The sequence below is a fragment of the Amborella trichopoda genome, chromosome 9, assembly GCF_054954075.1.
Source record: "Amborella trichopoda isolate Santa Cruz 75 chromosome 9, AtrichopodaSantaCruz75HAP2 v2.0, whole genome shotgun sequence".
Taxonomy (NCBI): domain Eukaryota; kingdom Viridiplantae; phylum Streptophyta; class Magnoliopsida; order Amborellales; family Amborellaceae; genus Amborella; species Amborella trichopoda.
In genome coordinates this window covers 21,808,728-21,828,261 of record NC_142344.1, presented here as the reverse complement: position 1 = coordinate 21,828,261, position 19,534 = coordinate 21,808,728, and the positions used below count along the sequence as shown (strand labels likewise).

Sequence of the window (19,534 nt, the reverse complement as noted above, 5' to 3'; positions counted from 1 at the left end):
AATCCAAAAAATCACTACGTGTTCTTCAACCCTAAAAAGCGAGATCTGAAATTCCCTCTGAACTTTTGAAACTGCGACCCCACACCATGGAAATGCTTCTTATTCTTCTTTCGGCTAACGAAAGTCCAATCAACATCATCTAAAGACCTATCATCCTTAGGGGACTCTGCTAACTTAACATCTAAAAATTCAATCCCCTCAACAGCAACATCAATTAAAAAACTCTTCAGGCCCACATGCAAATGAATCTTGGATGGAAAGGTATTCTTAATCAGACGCCACAGATTGACACATACATAATCAATAAGGCCCACCTTCAAAAGTTTCCGATCAATATTATAATATGAACCACACATATTTGCCAATTTTTGGAAAACAACCAACTTTTATGCGCATGTAATGGAATGCCCTGAAAAAAAACCCAAACCCTTTCCCTTTCAATCAGAGATCTATGAACAGAAAGATTCCAAAGATCCAAAGACAGTAATTTAGCACGCACTCTGACGAATCTAGAAAGAGAAAACACAAATTTAACCTCTTCAACATATTTAAGGAAGAAAACCACCTTATTAGAGGACAAAGGACGTACTTCAGGCAGGTAAGAAAAACCCCATCCCCACCTAACCCAATCTCCCAAACCAAAAACATCATTAGAAGGAGGTGAAAAGGAGCCCACAATCACTGAACTTGTTCTAAAACTTGAATCCTCCACAAAATTACTATTAACTACCACACATGGCAAAACAGCCATTAGATATTCGCGACCTCTTTACAACTACCACACATGGCAAAACCGCCATTAGATATTCGCGACCTCTTTACTGCTTCATGTCCATACCTCGCGCGCTTTTATCTTAAATATGTCCTCAGAAATATATATAGATACAATAGTAAAAGATATAAGAATATCCTATGGCACGGACAATTTCAACATCAATGGCCAATGAAACAGTTATTGCCATATTGCCATATGAAAACCAGAGAAAAATAAGATGCAGGTTTTTAAAGAGAGATAGGATTGGAGGACTTATAAAATTGAAGAGCTTTAAAAGAAATACAGGAGATTCTGAACAAGGGATACAAGCAAGAACCTAGGGTTAGAGCGAAAGAACACCGATTGACTCATGGAAGATCTGAATGGTAGAGGTTCCACACAGATCAAACCCTAACCAAGCTGGACGGATTTTAGATAGAAAAAAAACCCTAAAACTAGAGAGATGGATTACAGAGAGATGAAGAGAGAGATTACAGAGGTACACACCTAGATCACCAACTTCATTTGGACAATCGTCACAGATTAGTGGCGACTCCCCCAAGTTATTCATGAACCCTCAGCAAGGTCAAACTATTCTCGGCAAATTTCCCTAACCAAGCTTTTTCTTCACCTCTTTCTCTCTCATTCTTGCTAACTTTCAAAGTCTCTTCTGAGCTCTGAGATTAATAGTTTTGAATTTCTCGACGTGTTGTTAATTCACCTTTGATCATAAAATCAAAGGTTATAACCAAAGGTTATAACTGTGAGAGGAAGGAATTTGTAGCTAACTCAGTTATATATGGCAACTTCTTTACTTTCTCTCTCTCTCTCTCCTTCTTTCACTTTCTGTGTGTTCACTCTGATCCTTTAAATCACCAGTGCTCCTACTACTATGCAGACGTCGTCCCTCTTTCTTCTTCTTCTTTAGCTTCTCTCTCACACACCCCAGATCATTTTCTTCCTCTTTGTTATCCTCTTCTTCTCCTTCGTCTTTTTCTTCTACCAATAAATTCTTTAACCCCAATTTATCTTTCTTGCATTTCTTCTATCCATAGTTTCTTTCACCCTTGAGTACTCGATTTGAGGGTCTTTATGAGATAATGTCATAGGGTTCCAACTCTTAGACTGCTTCTCTAACCATCAGCTCATACAGTGTAGTTGAGTTATAAGATACACTGATTTTCTTACACTCGATCACTCGGGTTGGGGTCATCCTAAATCAGATTTTCTCTAACCCTTTTACTACTCTAACCATTGAGTCACACAGTGTTTAGGTTGTGAGGGGCTTTCATTTTGTTGCTCTCTCTTTCTCACTCACTTTCTTCTCTCCTTTGATCACTTTTAGGGGGGTCAGTCCTGTAACTTCACTTTCCAAATCCTCCGGGTACTAAGGTTTCGAGATTGGTGCTATTTCTTATATTTGGTAATACCTATTGGGAGAGGTTACACCGGGAGGCGGCCCAATTTTTGGGTCATCCCTTCACTTCTTTTAATTCATCTTTTTATTTTTCCTTCTCATCTATAAACCAAGCTCTTATCGAATCATTCTTATTTTTTTTCTTTTTTCTCTTTCTGACTTATTTCTCCTATTACTTTACCCCCAAAACTAAAGCCATTAACCTACAACTGTATTGAAGAGGAGTTTACTATAAGTGGATTCCATTAGCAATTTTCCCATGAGTGTCCAGGTGAAGTGTTGAGTTTAGAGAGGGGGTTGAATTCAAATCGCTTTGCTGGACAGTCGGAAGGCTTTCGTACATTGATCGAAGAAGGTAATAGCCAGGGCGTATCCCACGAACTCAACCGCGATGATGTAGGTGTTCGATTCCACCTCTTCATCGTTTTAAAATCCTTTCAGTGTTGGAAATACCTATCCGCACAAGGCAGCGAGGCACACATGCTCTCGTGACCTCGCGGTTGTTCGAGAGGGAGTTCATCGAGGTCGAGTCCCCAAGGGAGCCCAAGCGAGGTAAATCTAGTCCCAACCAACCTGCTTTCCAAAATCAGCAACTACCACCTCTTCTGTCTCACCACTTTCCTTAGCTTCAACAAGGTTAGCATGCCTTATGACCCATCTCATTACAACGGAAATTCCAACAATAGATTGATCATATGTTATGGTTCAGAAGTGAGTGTTGAATGGTGGTACTGCCCCTGATCGATCGCCTAACGTCCTTTCCTTACTTGGATTAGGTTGTTATGTACCTACACCTGGCCTTCAACTGGTCCCCTTTCTTGTCTCTCCTCAACTTGCAAGGCAACCTGAAGTGCCATTTTTACTCAGGGCAGGTGTTGTAAGGAGAATTCATGTTGGATTTAAAGCTGTAAAGTTGAGATATACCTTGCCACTCACTATCCCTCCCTCTCATGGAAGTTTTTCATGAGAGGGAGTAATCCCATGCATAAGGACAAGCAATGGAAGTTTTTCGTATACTTACATACTGACTTCAATTCTTGATGCAAGTGATAGAATTGTTAACGTACAACAAAGTTTAGATGATGAAATTTCTCATACAACGTTTTCCCCATTTTTGCTCAAGTTTGAATCTTGTATTTTCCCTTTCACAACCTTTCCTCCTAAACTTCATCCCACCAAATGGATGTAAGTCCCTGAAGCTTTATTGTAACTAATTTTACTTTTCTTGAATCCAACGAATCCTTCCATTCAAACAATCTTTCTACCATGCTCAACCAATTTAAGAGCTCTTCCAATAATAACCTACCAGAAAATTCAGGTAAATCAATTTTAATACCTGAGTCATCATCATGGCATCGTGCTCTCCTACTCCTGGTTTGTTCACTTGAGTCACGACACGCCTTCATCGATACTTTTGTGAACCCGTAGATTCGTATGAATCTATCCCCGATTCTGAGCTAGGTGAAGTGGTCTCCATCTCCAACTCACATTGTGCACCAAACAAGCCCTCACGTATGGGATCCATGACCATGGATCGTTTCTCATTTTGCTGATTTTGATATTGTAGAAGTACAGCGACCAACTCCGTTAGATTGTACACAATCTCCACCAACCTATTCATTTCACGGCCTATATTTCTTGGGCCACACCACTCTACCATGAGCAGCCAGGAATGTAACCCACCAACTCGAGATACAACCTCATCTGATACTAAATGGTGAAACCTCTCTCTCTCTCTACAAAGGAGGAGAAGGAAGTTTTCAATTTCAATAATAAATTATCAGCGAAACCAATTTGCCGGAGCAAGAAAATAACCAGGATACCCTTAATAAAATATGAAAATGATTAGACTACCCCTATGCCTCCCATTTGTAACTTGCTTGCACGTAATCTCCATGCATCCAAGGTTCTATACATTGAAACGACACATCTTTTGGCCTTTGGACCATAGTTAGCAAGCTGAGGACTATCAATAAATCGGCTCACCATAAAATCGGAAACTAATCGTTTTTATTTTAAAAAGTCAGATGAAAAAATTGGGTAAAAAATACGGATCAGCAAAAATACTTCATGTAAAGATATCACAAATATATCGAACTAAGCTCAAAAAATCAGAGTAAAAAAATTGGATAAGCTTAAAATATTAGAAATTTTGAAACTATATATATATATATATATATTAAGAAATAATGCTTTCATTTTATATATATCACTGAATATAAAAATGACCTCCTTATAAATATAAATTTCAAATATTCAATGTGATATAAATCATAAGATGATTATCTATTCTATTTGTCAAGATTATTAGATAGGTGAATTAAATGTTCATCTTTCTAGAAAGAAATAGTCTACCCTATACTTTATAACTATGGTCTACCCATCACCACTAAAAAAAAATACGCACCATAAATTTCTTTAAGCTAAGTTAGCTAACTACAGCAAAAAAAAATAAAAGAAAAAAGCATGGTATTTAGAGAGTTTAGAGAGAGAAGAGGGGACGGGCTGTTGTATTGGAGAGAAAGAGAAGTAAACATAGCAGAGAGCCAGAGGAACACACACATAGAGAGAAGGGGGGGAGGGGGGGGGGAGAAGCAAAATCAGGACCCAAACCGCCGAGCATCGTTCACACAGAAGCAGGCACATAGGAACCCTAATCTTTTATTAAGAAGATGAAGAAAATGTTGGATCTAAAACCTTAATCTTTGTGAAGGGACAATTAGATGGGTACGCTATTTTTGAAGCTCATGTATTCTTGAATCGGGTTTAGGGAAAAGCTTTAATCTGTATGATTTTTCTTAATCTTATATTCTTTTGAGCAATTGTTGAATTTGGGGATTTTGATTGAAGTTTAGCTTTCATTATATGCATGCCCTAATCTAACAGTAATTTGGGGATTGTCTATTGAAATTAATGTTTAATTTATGCTTTCAAAGAGAGATATGGGTTATCCCTCTCGTTCTCTGTTTAACATATGTGTTCTATATTCTTCCCAACTCTGTTTTTTCCCTAATCTATTTTTCTCTAATCTAATTTTAAATTTGGGATATTTTTTATTGAATTTAATGTTTAAGATGTGCTTTGAAAGAGAAATGGGTTCATTCTCTCTCTATCCGATGGATTCTCTGTTTTTTCCTAATCTCGTTTTCCCTAAAATCTAATATTAAATTTTGGGATTTTTTATTGAAGCTAATGTTTATCATATAGTTATCTGCATGTTTCTTTCTCTTTCTCCCTCTATCCATAGTTCTATACCCATCGAGCATTATAAATAGAGGTTCTCTTTCTCTCTCTCGCTGTCTTTAAATCATCTAGCTATAAACAATGATTCAATAACTAATAAATAAATTATAAATAAAATAAAATTTAATTCAAAAAATAAAAATAAAGCACCGTTCAATTGTTCAACACAAACGAAATTAGAAATACAATAAAGCTTATAAAATTTGAACTTCATTAAATGGTTTTCTACAATAGCACTGAAATCTAAAGCCATATTTTCAACTTGAGGAAACAGTTTATAATAAACCCTAGCAGGCACCGATAATAAACCCCAACAAACCGTAACAGGAGAAAAATATTGTTTTTTAGAAGGCATAAAAATAGAAATTTCATAAAACAAGAAAAATATATTGAAATTTCAAAATAAAATAAAATCGGAGTATATTAATAGCAAAGTTTTTCCTAAAGTGATTTTTTTTCAAATTTTGAAAAAGTCACGATTTAAACTTCTTCCTGTATTTTTGTCAATCTATTGAAAAAATTGTAGATTAAATTGTTTTTTAAAGAAACACCTATTTTTTTTAAAAAGTCACGATTAAATTAGCGACTTGCTAACTATTCTTTGGGCTGATAGAAACTTTCACACAATAAAATACTCGTCTCTACACCAAATTCCTTAGAACTTGACAAATCTCGAAATGACCAAACTCAAATAGATAATGAAAAACTCGTTCTTGGACCAAAACAAAGAGAATGTTAAACGCATCGTGTGGCGAAAACTGTTAGAAATAACAAGTACATCCATGTAACAAAAACCAATCCTAGAAATGACAATCATGTCCCGATGTCAAAAAAAATCTTGAAAATGAAAAACACAACATGGGAACTAAAAAGTTCCTAGATGCAATTTGCATCAGATATTCAACAAGGATTTAGAATGTAGTCAATGAAGTGTTGGATACCAACTTAAGAGAAAGGGAAATATCCAAAGACAATCAAAAGTAGATTAACCCTACTGTTTGGAAAATGAAAGAATGATCGAGTCCTGATTTGGAATGTGTCGCTTACTCTTCTTCTTGACCTTTTCTTTCAAAAAGTAAACAAATTTAAAAATAAAAAATAAAAATCTATTAGGCTGAAAATCCAAAAGAGATCTCTTGTGTTGCACATAATGCTACTGGGCTGAATACCTAAAAGAGACCACAGGGCAATGAAATAAAAGTAATTCTCTCTTTTCATCTGTTTTTCCTTTCCAAAACATCTCCTTCTTGTCTCTCTCTTTAAGTCGGAATGGTGCCAAACCAAAATTAAGAAGCGGTGGCTTGATGGATCACGATCAAGGACCTCGATTGTCTAGACTTCAAAAGGTAGGTGGTGGAGTAGGGAAATTGGGAGTCTTAAGGATATTCCATGCACTTAGGGGCTGCATCTTATATCTCCAAGATGATGACTACTTGGAAGCTTTAGATAATTCTCTTTTGAATTGCAATACAAAGACCAAGGTTGGAAGTTGAAGGAGTACTTAATGGTTTCTCATCTAAAAATCTCAACGAGGCTCGACAAGTCACGTAAGGACCACTAGGAATCACATGTAGTTGAACTTCAAGACCCACATTTTCAAAAAGAATTATAAAAAAATTCTATTTTCAAACCTTTTTTTTTTTTTTTTTTCAAAACTAGTTTTCAAAAGCTTTTTAGACAGTGGCATGAGTTTAAAATATTCACTAGTTCATTTTTCTTTTAGAATCTTCCTCTCTTCAAAATGTTATATCAGTGTCTTGTGATTTTAAAAATCTTCTTCTTTATTAAAAGCGTACACCCGAATTTCTTGGTTTCGTTTTTTTGTTTTTAAAAAAGAATCACTCTATGCATTTAAAACTTCTAAAATATTTTCTAAAATGAAGGAGTTGGAAGATCCGTAAATGATACTACTGCATCGCTGCCTTGCTTGATCTTTGTGAAATGAAATGAAAATCTTTTCAAGTATTGAGTTGAAGATTTAAGAAAACCTTCCCATTAGGATAAAGCCTTCCTAATCGAAAGCCATTGTAGGTAAAACCTTAAGCCAAAAGACGCACTTCTAATAAAACCCAAAGGGACATGAAACTATGGAAAGATAGCCAACTTTAGAATTCAAAAGTTTTCATAATTGTAAGAAGCCTAAGATAAGGTGGCATGCCCAAACAATCAATTCAGCGCTGGACCAGCATGAAAACATCCTCAGAAAAACTTACGCTGAGTACGTTGGGGTCAATATTTACACTAGGTGGATGAGTGGGATGACACGGTGTTTCATGTGATAGCTCAAGATAAAAGATTTGTATGCTCACTAACCATTTGTTATTAAGAGATATTGAGAAATCATGCGCAGGTGTCTACTTTTTTGCCGCCCACTTGTTCTTTGAAGAACATGGCGCACCAAAGAAGGACAATTGCAAACACTTTAACCCTAGCGACCACCGTAACCTAATATACCCTAGTCACTTTCTCAAATCTAAAACCAGAATATTAGATTTATCTAAGCCTTAAAATAATCATCTTTCAAATCTGAAACTAACACCCAAATGTCCTAGTCAAATAAGCCCTGAAAAATAATCAAAATTGAGATCAATTTGATTCTAAATTGAGGAGGAGGTCAAGAGATCTCCAAAGGTCCAAGTCCCGCATGTACCAGATTTACGGTTGGAAAGTTATGGTTGACAGAAGTTCGTTCGATTGAAATTTCATTTTGGTGCTGTCTATTAATTCCAAAACCTTGAGGCTAGGTGTCCAAAGCAAAAAGACCCAAAATGCCATGGGGTCGGCGTTTGAACCCAAAAATCGACCTAGCCGTAGGAGGGTCCAACATCCACCTCGTTTGACCAGATTTGACCGTAATTTTGAGATAAACATATTGGATAAACTTAAAAAATGTGTGTAACTGCGCATTGAAGCCTCTATAAAGGGTACACTGAGCAACGACGAAGCCTCCCTTAGAAAACCCTAATTTTCGTCAAAACCTTATTGAGCCAACCTTAATGTTTCCAAACACTAATTCTAGAAAAACCTTATTTAGGAAATCCTAAACCCTAACTGTAAACCTAAGCCCTCAACCCTAGAAACCTAGGAGCTTGCCTCCTAACCCTAGATCTAGGCAACCAAACATTAGAAGCTTAACTTCCCTTTTCAACCATTTTTAGTTAATTTTTGGTCAATTTCAATTAAATTTAAAGAGAAAAGAGAAGGCAAAACGGCATAAACAATCTGCGGCTCTAATACGGGCACCAATTATGGGTCTTTGTGTTGCTGGGCTAATTGGCCCTGCTAGATAAGTTTTTTTTTTATTTATTTAGTTTTAGTTTAATTAATTCAATTTCAGTTTCTTATGGTTTGTGGTAGTATTTTTGCATGATCTTAAGCCAGATCTGTAGGCAGTCCTCAAAGAACCCTAATATCAACAAATCTGGATTATATTTGAGCTGTAATTTGATGGACTCCACTAATTTCTACCAGCCTTCAATTTTTAGCTTTTTTAAGGCATAGATTTGGACAGATTTTATCAGATATCTCGCCAGATTTGACCGTAAATAATCCTCAAATGTTATTTACTGCATTTATCCATTTTTTATTGATCTCTTTTCACTTATAATAATAAGAAATTCCTTCTTCTCCACTTTCAAAATATCTCTTTCAGGCACATGTTTATCACATTCTTTTTCTATCTTTGCTCTTATCACCTATTGTTTCCCAAGTGGCCTTGTTCCAACCCACTTTTATAAATCTACCATAAACACTTGCAATATCTTGAAAGACCTCCAAAATTCAAACAGACTCTCTCCAGAACCAGAACAACCATTGAAGAACAAAAAAAAGGGGATCATGGTTGCACAGTTAGCAAAGTACAGCTAAATCTCCAATGTCATTGCTAAAGAACACTTTGCTTCTAATTCTAAAGCCAACATTATTAGTACATTCCCCACTTGAAATCTCTTATATCATTTTGACACAATGCTTCCATGGCTTATATGCCCAATTATTTAACCCTCCGAAGTTTGGCAGTGGGGGAGAGAACAATCACGCAATCCCATATCGCAATGCCTTTTCCCTATTCTCATTGATCTACATGAGAACATTGAGCTTGTGAATATCTTGTCCTCCATTGCCACAAAATTTCCTCACTTATTTGGTTATATCTGAGTCCTCTCTTTCATTCCTGACACTCTAAATTTGGGGGTGGCAATAGATCCGGTATAGGTCGGGTCTGACTGGACCCGGACCCAGACCTAAATGCATTTGGGTCTAAAAGTTGGACCCATACCCGTACTCATCAGGTCTCAGATCTATCCCTTTGGATCCTGGGTTTGGTCGAGTTCATTGCAACCCTCACTATGAGCTTCCTTTTGATAGCCTACAATGGTAAAAAACAGAGAACTGATTTTTGAGGGGTGGGCAATTAGAGAGAGGGAGAATTACATAGAGGGAGGATGGTGATGGGGTTTGGCTATTTGGGGATCTAGAAGAAGTCGAAAGTATTGAAATGAGTTTAGGGTTGGAGCTTTGGCTTTTGGGTAAATTAAAAATTCGGGTCCGTGTACCCGTTAGGTCAAGTACAGCAGGACCGGACCCTGAGTATTTAGGGATCCTTTATTAGACCCAAACCCTAAACTTGGACCCATATCGGGACCCGTGTTGGGAATACCTAGTGGGTATGGGTTGGGTCCAGGTCCTTTGCCACCCCTAGCCGAAATCAAATGATTGAAAGATATTACTAAAAATGTTTCTTTTGCACTATCAAAGTTTCCAAACTGACCTATCTCTTCCTTGCCATTTTCTCGAATCTTATTGATGCAAGAGGTATTGATACTCAGTGTAAAACAATTTTTTATCGTTATAAAAAGGGTTTAAAAATAGAATTCCTCAAATGCCCTTGATTGTTCACCATGCAAAAGGAAGATCACAAGTTTTCACAGAAAAATTAAATGTTCAAGGTTCCCAAAAACTATATCATAATAATGATAATGGCAAAACGATCATTTCACTGGGGCAACTTCAATTGAATGAAAGAACCACATTAATCCTTTGGGTGTAAGGCTAGAAGACAAAACAAATGTTTCCATTGAAAATATTAAAACTTCAATTTCGCAGACCTCGAAAAAAGGGAGGGCATTGACATCATTTGGCTCGGACAGGGTTAATAATACTCTTGGTTGTTTAGGATTCTCAATTCTAAATAAGAGTAGTTTGGGCCTTTTGAAGTAAGGTTTTAAGAATTTATTTATTTTTTATTTTAAAAAGGGTTTGTATACAATGATGTCACTTACCTTTATTAAAGAGAGATCATAATTACTTTCAACTATTTAATGTGAAATATGATATTTTGGATGTGTCACAAAGTTTGAGAAATTTTTTTTAAAAAATTGAGCTTCATCAATGAAATTAATGCAACTACTCAATTTCACATCTAATCATCAATATTAATGTAACTACCTTGTACCAAAGATAAATGGTTTTGTTATATACTTTTCCCTTTTAAAACATGTAATATATGCAATCAATTATTGAAAAGTCTTTAAACAAAATATATTTCGAAAATAATAATATTTTTAAAAGAAAATTTTCGTATAGAACCCTAATTCATCGTATTATGTCATGGTATACCCTCTTTTCGTTTTTCTTTCAATCGGCATAAGTAAATCCGTAAGGATTTCACCGTATCCCCTTATCTCTTATCTCACTCTTTTATTGATTTTTCATCCCAACAAATCTTTTTATTCCATTTCATCCCAAATTTTTTTTTAACCCTTTTTTTCTTTTTTTACTCATTAAAATTTTTTTTAAGTTGAAATTGTATATAAAGATTTGTTGGGACTATTTTTTATAATAAAAAAATAATAAAATAAAGAGATAAGAGATGAAGGGTATGGTGAAATCTTTTTGGGTTTTCTTATACTCCCTGAAAGAAAAATGAAACAAGGGTCTATCATGAAATAAATCGAGGAATTAAGGTTCTATACGAAATTTTCTCTTTGACAATGTGCACAAGTTGGATCACTCATTCCATTAAGCATGCATAATTTTGTGTGGTAGGATAAGCAAAGAAATCCAAAATAAATAAAAAATTAAAAATTGGCAAAATGGTAAAAAATCTTGCGTGTGTCAAACTAGAATACGCGTTGTCAAGTTTAGCGATTCCAAGTAAATAGTTTCTCTTTTGAAAATTTTAAAAATTTTAAAAAGATGCTGCACTATACTATACTCCCCTAGGAGTATACTATTCATTTACTCCTTGGGGTAAAATCTTTCTAGGAGTAATTCTAAACTCAAAATTAGATGTAACCTATTCAACAATAAAAATGATAATGATAATTGTATCCTATGTGCATTTGTAAAAAAAAAGTCTAAAAATATAAAAATATTTTTAGATAGTAAAATCTAAGTATTAAAAAACTCAAATTTCAAATGTTTCTTTTGAGAATAATCGATTCTTCAGCGGTTTTCAAAATTTTAAAATGAAAAAAATCTCCTATTAGGTCTTTTGACCAAGTGAGTAATATAAACTGTGCTCCCTCAGGAGCATAATATACCTACTTTTTTTAAATTTAAAACAAACTTTTATAACAAGCGAAATAGCCAACAAATAAATAGATAAAAAAAAAAAGAAAAAGAAAAGGAAAAGCTAACGGGCCTCGGACAGCAGGCAGTGTGTAAGGGCTGTTTGTGCGCCTATCTGTCACTGAGGCCCCCACCTGTCACTGAGGCCCCCACAATGCTCTTTTCATCAAAATGAAAAAAATGATTCCCCCAACTGTCATCGCATTTCATTTCGTTGTCATTTCATCTAAATTTTCGTTTCCATTTAGACGAGGTTGGGGGTTATGTAAACCTCATTTCCCCACTGTTTTTTGTCGCTCTCCCTGCTCTTTCTCTCTCCCTTCAACCCTAAAGAGCTCTGCAACTCTCAAGGTGAGCTTTTGTATGCTCCTTTTCACCTCTTTTTTCACCTTTTTTCTCGTATTCTTTTGGTTCTTTGGAACATTTTCGTTATATCTCCCTTTTCTGAGATATTCTTCCTTTTTTGTGCTTTTTTTTGGGGTAAGATCTAGGGTTTATTTGTTCATATTAGGATTTGTAGTGTTTTGCAAGAGCTTTTGGGTGAATTTTTGGTGGATCTGGGTTTTCTGATGATCTATTTGAAGACTACGGTGAAGGTGATTTTTTGGTTAATATGCATTTGAAATTTCTGGTATTTTGAAATTTTCTTTGAATCTGAAAACGGTTAGGGTGATTCTGTTTGTTAGCGGTTTCACATTTAAACGTTTTCTCTAACTGTGGTAGATGATAGTCTATACGTTTTGGGGGTTATTTGACAGTTTTACGAACTCTTTCTATTGATCAGTGCTTGGTTGAGGGTTTAAGCTTTGCTTTTGTTTTTTATTTATCTTCTTGATCTCCATTTTGTGAAAGAGTTATTTGAGGTTTTATTTTATATTGTAATAGCAGTCCAGCTTGAAGGGATTGCTTTTGTGCGTGTTTAGGGAAATTAGCTCTAGTTTTTTTCATTATCTCCTGATTTCCTGATAATCTGCTTTAAATTTAGAAGGATAACTTCTTTCTTAGAAATATTGACATGATACCCTCTGAGTTAAGGATACTGCTTTGAACTATGTTCTATAGAAATTTACTGATCATTTCATAAAGTATGAAACATGATCTTGAGTATCCTGATCATGTATGATAGTAAATACGCTTCGTGAAAGAGCTTGACTTCTACTCATGTAGCCACAGTATTTCTTTTTTCTGGATGGTCACGTTTGCCAATGCTAGTCCATCTTCTTCCACCTTGAAAACTTTCATACTTTTCTTAGTTTGAAATCTTTTTCTCAAAACGTTAACTTTCAACAGGGAAAAGACAACTGATTAGAGAATTGTGGACTTTTGTTGCCAAATGTTATACTTTTCTTAGTTTGGAATCTTTTGCTCGAAATGTTAACTTTCTACGGGAAAAAGACAGCTGATTAGAGAATTGTGGACCTTTGTTGCCAAATTTTAATAAAACTGAGTTTTTTTTGTGATCTATGGAAAGTAGCATATGCCTTGGGTGGTTTCCATTCAATTTTGTATTGAAGTAATTTATGATGCCATATGACCTTCCGATTTTTATCTATTAAGGATTTCTGTGCATGATATGGATCTAATTATCTAACTGATTGTTAATATGAAGTATGTTGATGATAGTTATAAACAATCCGTTTTAGAACATGGGTTGTTATCAATAATGTGTTTTGCTGAGAATTTTAGAGATCGGTATCTCCAGGACAGAATTCGTACATGTTCCTTGTAGTTGTCTTCTTTTCCTTGTAATTCTTATGGAATCTGAAGGTGTAATGTTTTAAAAATATTAACAGTAGCATGATCAAAGTTGGGAAGATTGGAATTTGATTATCTTTTGCTTGATTTGTTGGAGTTTCAGTTGCCTTGGAAACTGTTTTTCCGGTATTTTGAACAATTGACTAAGTTGTAGACTCAGTTGCTAGAATTTTTGGTCTGTGAGACTTGAAAGTGGTAAAACTCATTTTTGGCTTATGGAGTCATCATTTGATTAAGATTGGGTCTTACAGAGCATGCTAATTATCTCAAGGGTAATAATCTAGCTTTGTGAAATTGCTTTGATCAGTTCTGATTTTCGGTTGGACATGATCTTGATAGTTGTGATCTTGTCTATTCTTCAAAAATACCAAGTGCCTGCAAGAGCTTTTACATTCAACTTTTTGTATGTGTTTTGACCCCTTTTACCCTGCCTACTTCTGCGTTTTGCTTATCTGACATCTTTTCCCCTGATTTGGTTTTGAACTGTGATATTTGTGTTAGCCCTCGGTCTTCAATTTTTTGTGTGGATCTATCTTAAAATGATTTGCTTTTGTAGTGAATTGAATTTGAATAATTGCTTGATCAAAGGAGAATTCTCATGCTTGCAAATTCTTATAAACATAGTATTTCTCTCAGATCTCTGTGTATGTGTCTTGATGCTGTCCGATTGATTTCTTACTATTGGGGTTTTCCAATTTCTCTACCAGGTTCTGTAAAATATGGCAGAATCTGAGGATATCCAACCCCTTGTCTGCGATAATGGAACCGGAATGGTCAAGGTGTGATAATTGCTTCCCATACACATTTCTTATACCACATAACCTCATGAGGAATGCCTCTTATTAGAAACTTACGTTAGAGCTTCCTTTGCATGTATGTAGGCTGGGTTTGCAGGAGATGATGCTCCTAGGGCAGTGTTTCCCAGTATTGTGGGGCGCCCTCGACACACTGGTGTTATGGTTGGGATGGGGCAAAAGGATGCTTATGTGGGAGATGAGGCCCAATCTAAGAGGGGTATTCTAACATTGAAATACCCGATTGAGCATGGAATTGTGAGCAACTGGGATGACATGGAGAAGATTTGGCACCACACCTTCTACAATGAGCTTCGAGTTGCACCTGAGGAGCACCCTGTTTTATTGACTGAAGCCCCTCTCAACCCTAAGGCAAACAGGGAGAAGATGACTCAGATCATGTTTGAAACATTCAATGTGCCAGCCATGTATGTTGCCATTCAAGCTGTTTTGTCTCTCTATGCCAGTGGTCGTACAACCGGTAAGTAGGTTTCTTTATACGATTATCCTTTTTTTTTTGAGTGGTTAGAATCTATCCTATTTAACTTAAAAAGTAACATTGTATTTGGAATTTTTTTTTTTTTTTTTATGTCATCTTGGATTTCTAGCTGATTCTGATCTAAAGTTTCTCAATTTTATCTGAAAAGTTCGAATAATCTTGCATGGTTCTGCTTATTCTTCTTTTAGCACCATGTATACTAATGTCAGATACGTGACATGTCCCTCATTTAGAGCAATCTATGCCGGAGTCAGATATGTGACATTTCTCATGAAATTTTCATTCACAACTAGTCTGCACATCACTATCTGCTTACTATATTTACAATAAAAGGGAAGAAACCCAACCTCCCATTCACATGTCTTAGTTGCATCTATAAATAACTTCCTCCGAATCACATTTTCATTAAAAAGCAAAGAAAAATGAGGAAACTCCAACCCTAGTGATTCAATCCATTTTCCACACAGGCAAGAGTTTCCCAATTATAGTATTTTGTTAACAACTTGTTTTGGTGCATCAGCTGATGCATTCTATTTAACTGCGGGCATCACTTTTTAATACATAGCTGTCAGGTGTGTCCGGGCATCACTTTTTTGCTCATGGCCTCATGGGGTTTTGGTGCATCAGCTGATGCACTTCGTTTAAGTATGGTGTTTTTGTGCATCGGCTGATGCATTCCATTTTCCACCCACATGCATCACTTTCGAATTTAATTTAATTTTTTTTTTCAGATTCGTGATCATGATAGTCAAGATTATCGAATTTTAGATCCAAAATTGATCTCTAAGATGGAGGTGATAATAACATGGACACACCAAAACGTTTTCCTTTTATTAAATAGGAAAAGACCAAAAATAAAACCAAACATGGACACACCTTTTTCTTTTTATTAATGAGGAAAAAACCAAAAACAAAACCGATTCCACAACTCATTAACCTTGGCTTCTTTTGCTTGGGCTCTAGGTATCGTGCTCGACTCCGGTGATGGTGTGAGCCACACAGTGCCAATTTACGAGGGTTATGCCCTCCCCCATGCCATCCTCCGTCTCGACCTCGCTGGTCGTGATCTTACTGATGCGCTCATGAAGATCTTGACGGAGCGTGGTTACTCCTTCACAACCACAGCAGAACGTGAAATTGTTCGTGACATGAAGGAAAAGCTGGCCTACGTGGCCCTGGATTATGAGCAAGAGCTTGAGACTGCAAAGAGTAGTTCGTCCGTTGAGAAGAGCTATGAGCTCCCTGATGGTCAGGTGATCACAATTGGGGCAGAGAGATTTAGGTGCCCTGAGGTCCTCTTCCAGCCTTCTCTCATTGGAATGGAAGCGGCTGGTATACATGAGACTACATATAACTCTATCATGAAGTGTGATGTGGATATTAGGAAGGATTTGTATGGGAACATTGTGCTTAGTGGGGGTTCGACTATGTTCCCTGGCATTGCCGATCGTATGAGCAAGGAGATAACTGCGCTTGCACCAAGCAGCATGAAGATCAAGGTGGTGGCACCTCCTGAGAGGAAGTACAGTGTCTGGATTGGGGGTTCTATATTGGCATCACTCAGCACCTTCCAACAGGTAGCATTTTTTTTTTTTGGGTTATTTGATGATTTTAACAGTGGGAATGGAGGCTCTCTCTCTCTCTCTCTCTCTCTCTCTCTCTCTCTCTCTCTCTCTCTCTCTCTCTCTCTCTCTGCTTGTATGTTTGCACACGCAAATTCTTGCTGTGAAAGCTTACAATTATTTTTGCTGTAAACTGTCCACAAATCTAGCAATTTTTGTGGGAACTGTTATTCCACTTTTGGTGTAGATTGTCCACAAATCCAATTTTTGCAGGAAAGTCTCTCACTTCCTCGAATGAACTTCCCACCCACACCCCAAAAAACATACGCACACGTGCACACACGCTCATAGATACATACATAATCGTGTGCACTAACAAACAGTATACACAAGTTACTCTGGATGTTTGCAACTATTTAAGGGGCTTAAATCTTCTTAACTTGCTGATTGTGGCCTCAGCTTGTAGTGGCAAATATCTGGTTTTGTAAGCATGTGGTTTATGCATGCAGTATGGTCACAAGGCCAACATTTCTGAATGTCCCTTGTTTTGAATCCTGGCATTAGTAGGAAAATATGGGTTTCTAGCATGTGCTTCATATGGGGGCTTTGGCCTGTGGCTTTGTTGTAGAAGCACCGGGCCTTACCACTGTTTCCGAGTTTGAATCCCAGTCTAGATATACGTCTGTCTTTTGATTCTTGGACTGAACCGTTCACTTATGGTTGCTTATTGCTGTTCATGTTTCTACATCCGAGTTTGAATCCCGGTCTAGATGCGCGTCCATGTCTTTTGATTCTTGGACTGAACTGTTCACTTATGGTTGCTTCTTGCTGTTCAAGATTCTACATAAATTGATTTATTATCCCCCATTTTTGTCTCTGTTGTGTTTTTTATTTTCATTCTTTTTCCTTGCTAAACTTGACCATTTTTCCGTAGTGTCTGTGTTATCGGCTGCTGAATCTAAGATTACCTAGCAAAAGGATAGTTGAGTTATTATTTGATTTTGAAAAAAATTATCTTGTTTTGTGGTTGCTTTTCTCATTTAGAAATGACGTTCTTTTGGTTCTTCGGCTTTGTGGTGAGATGCACCCACCCCACGGCCATAGAGAGAAAGTTAGTGTTTTTGTTTAGAGTGTGTGTAGAGAGAGAGAGAGAGAGCGCACGTTTATGGAGTCTCTTATAGGGTGTTATCTTGTTTTTGTGGATGGCAGATGTGGATAGCCAAGGCAGAGTACGAGGAATCTGGTCCGTCCATTGTCCACAGGAAGTGCTTCTAGATATGGTGGTTTTGGGTTGGTTGTTGCTTTTTTCTTTTCCTTTTTCGGTTTGTGCTTTTTTCACGTGCTCTCTAAGATTGTTTTGGTTGAGGAATGGTTGCCTTTTCCTTTGTTTCCCTTTTTCTCTCATGGGGCTTGAAATTTTTATGTCTTCTTTTTATTTATATTCATATAAATTTAATATTATGTGTACTTCAAGAAAAAGGTCGTTTGAATCCGAGTTCTTTCTTGTTTTTTTTTTTTCTCTCATTTCTGTGGTCCCCTAAACTTTATCACCCGACTCTTTTGCCTTTTTCATTTACACAGTACAAACATTTGTCTACTTTTGCTCTTTCTTTAAGTTTTGCATTCGACAGTGGGGACGGAGGAATCGTGAGTTGCTTTTTCTTGAGTAGGGGTAAACAGAGTGGAGGGAGGCCATGTGTTTCGGAGGCATGGTGTAGTGAGTAAAGGAAATGGAAAAGGTAAAAGGTCGGGCCGCCCTATCATTCTTGTGTAAATGAGAGAGAGAGAGAGAGATGAAGACACCTGCATTTTGCGTTTGGACTGGCCCTACAGGGATAAGGACCGGGCTAGGGCGAAGGTTGGCCCAGCCCATCGCGAACCCATATTTGGGAAGTGGTCATCAACCTTCCCTGCCTGTATTTTATGAGGATGAGGAGAATCTTTGGGATTTAAACCTGCTCCTAATTTGGAGACTGAGGATTGGAGTGACTTGTTGGATTTCTGAGCTTTTTATTATTTATTGTTTGATTGAAGCATTATGGAAATTAGTCATCTAAATGGGCTGATATTTGTTAAGGGTGTGGTTTGTATAGAGCTGAGCCTCTAAACAATCAAGTAAAGTGCTTATTCAAATAGTGTCGAGAAATGTTTTAATATTAAAAATATTTTTGATAGCCTTAAAATATATTTTTATCTTTAATTATAAAAATTTAAAGCTTGAAAAATAGTGTAGATCAAGCGGAATTATGAGAACTTGGAAATCTTGAAAATTGACCGTGCACAAATAAAATACAAGATGCATTATTTTTAAAGTTTGAAATTTATTTTTGTTTTTTTAAGTCTATGATCAATTTGAAGATATTAAGGTGAATCTTTCTTGTAAATTTTTTGAAGAGGTTATAATTTGATTGTTTAGACCCTTGGGCTCTATATAAAAATTTTCAAACTACCGCTCATGTATGGACTATGGTAGGAATAACATCGTTTGTTATTTATTTATTAATGGAAAATTGATTTATGTTCTTTCTGATAGCCCTTATTTAATTATTCATACTTTTGTAAGCATGGACGCATGCAACTCTCTTCCTCTTAAAACTGTGTCTTAATTGCTGTAAAGTTGATGCACATTTTTGGTACAAATTCAAACCATTCAACTGAAATACAATTCAAATTCAAATCACATAACTCGATAACACATGCTCTTTAAATTCTTGTTACTCAACCAGCGTAATTGATCCTAATTAGCATAGTTGATTGTCATAACAAATTGGATCGTCGCCATCTAATGCCTACCAATAATGATAGATTGTTTATTGAAGCAATCCCAACTTGAATAACTAACTCGCCTGGATGATTAGATTTAATCCCAAAGTGTAATTTATGGGAACTGCCCCTACCAAGATTGACTAGTATAAGTAATGGGAGCCACCCCTGCTAAGA

At 36.3% G+C, this 19,534-nt stretch overlaps 1 protein-coding gene across 2 annotated transcripts; it reads left to right on the top strand.

Annotated features, from left to right (window-relative positions):
* The first annotated feature begins 12,276 nt into the window (after nucleotides 1–12,276).
* LOC18436440 (actin) lies at nucleotides 12,277–18,073 on the top strand. Of its 2 annotated transcripts, none has more exons than XM_006846460.4 (5): nucleotides 12,277–12,335; nucleotides 14,447–14,518; nucleotides 14,621–15,014; nucleotides 15,996–16,609; nucleotides 17,804–18,073. In XM_006846460.4, exons 2-5 carry the CDS (start codon nucleotides 14,459–14,461, stop codon nucleotides 17,867–17,869), a joined length of 1,134 nt encoding a protein of 377 aa, XP_006846523.1. In that variant the 5' UTR covers nucleotides 12,277–12,335; nucleotides 14,447–14,458; the 3' UTR covers nucleotides 17,870–18,073. The 2 variants fall into 2 exon arrangements, with proteins under 2 accessions (XP_006846523.1, XP_020524226.1); XM_020668567.2 differs by having other exon boundaries at nucleotides 12,277–12,580.
* The last annotated feature ends 1,461 nt before the right edge of the window (nucleotides 18,074–19,534 follow it).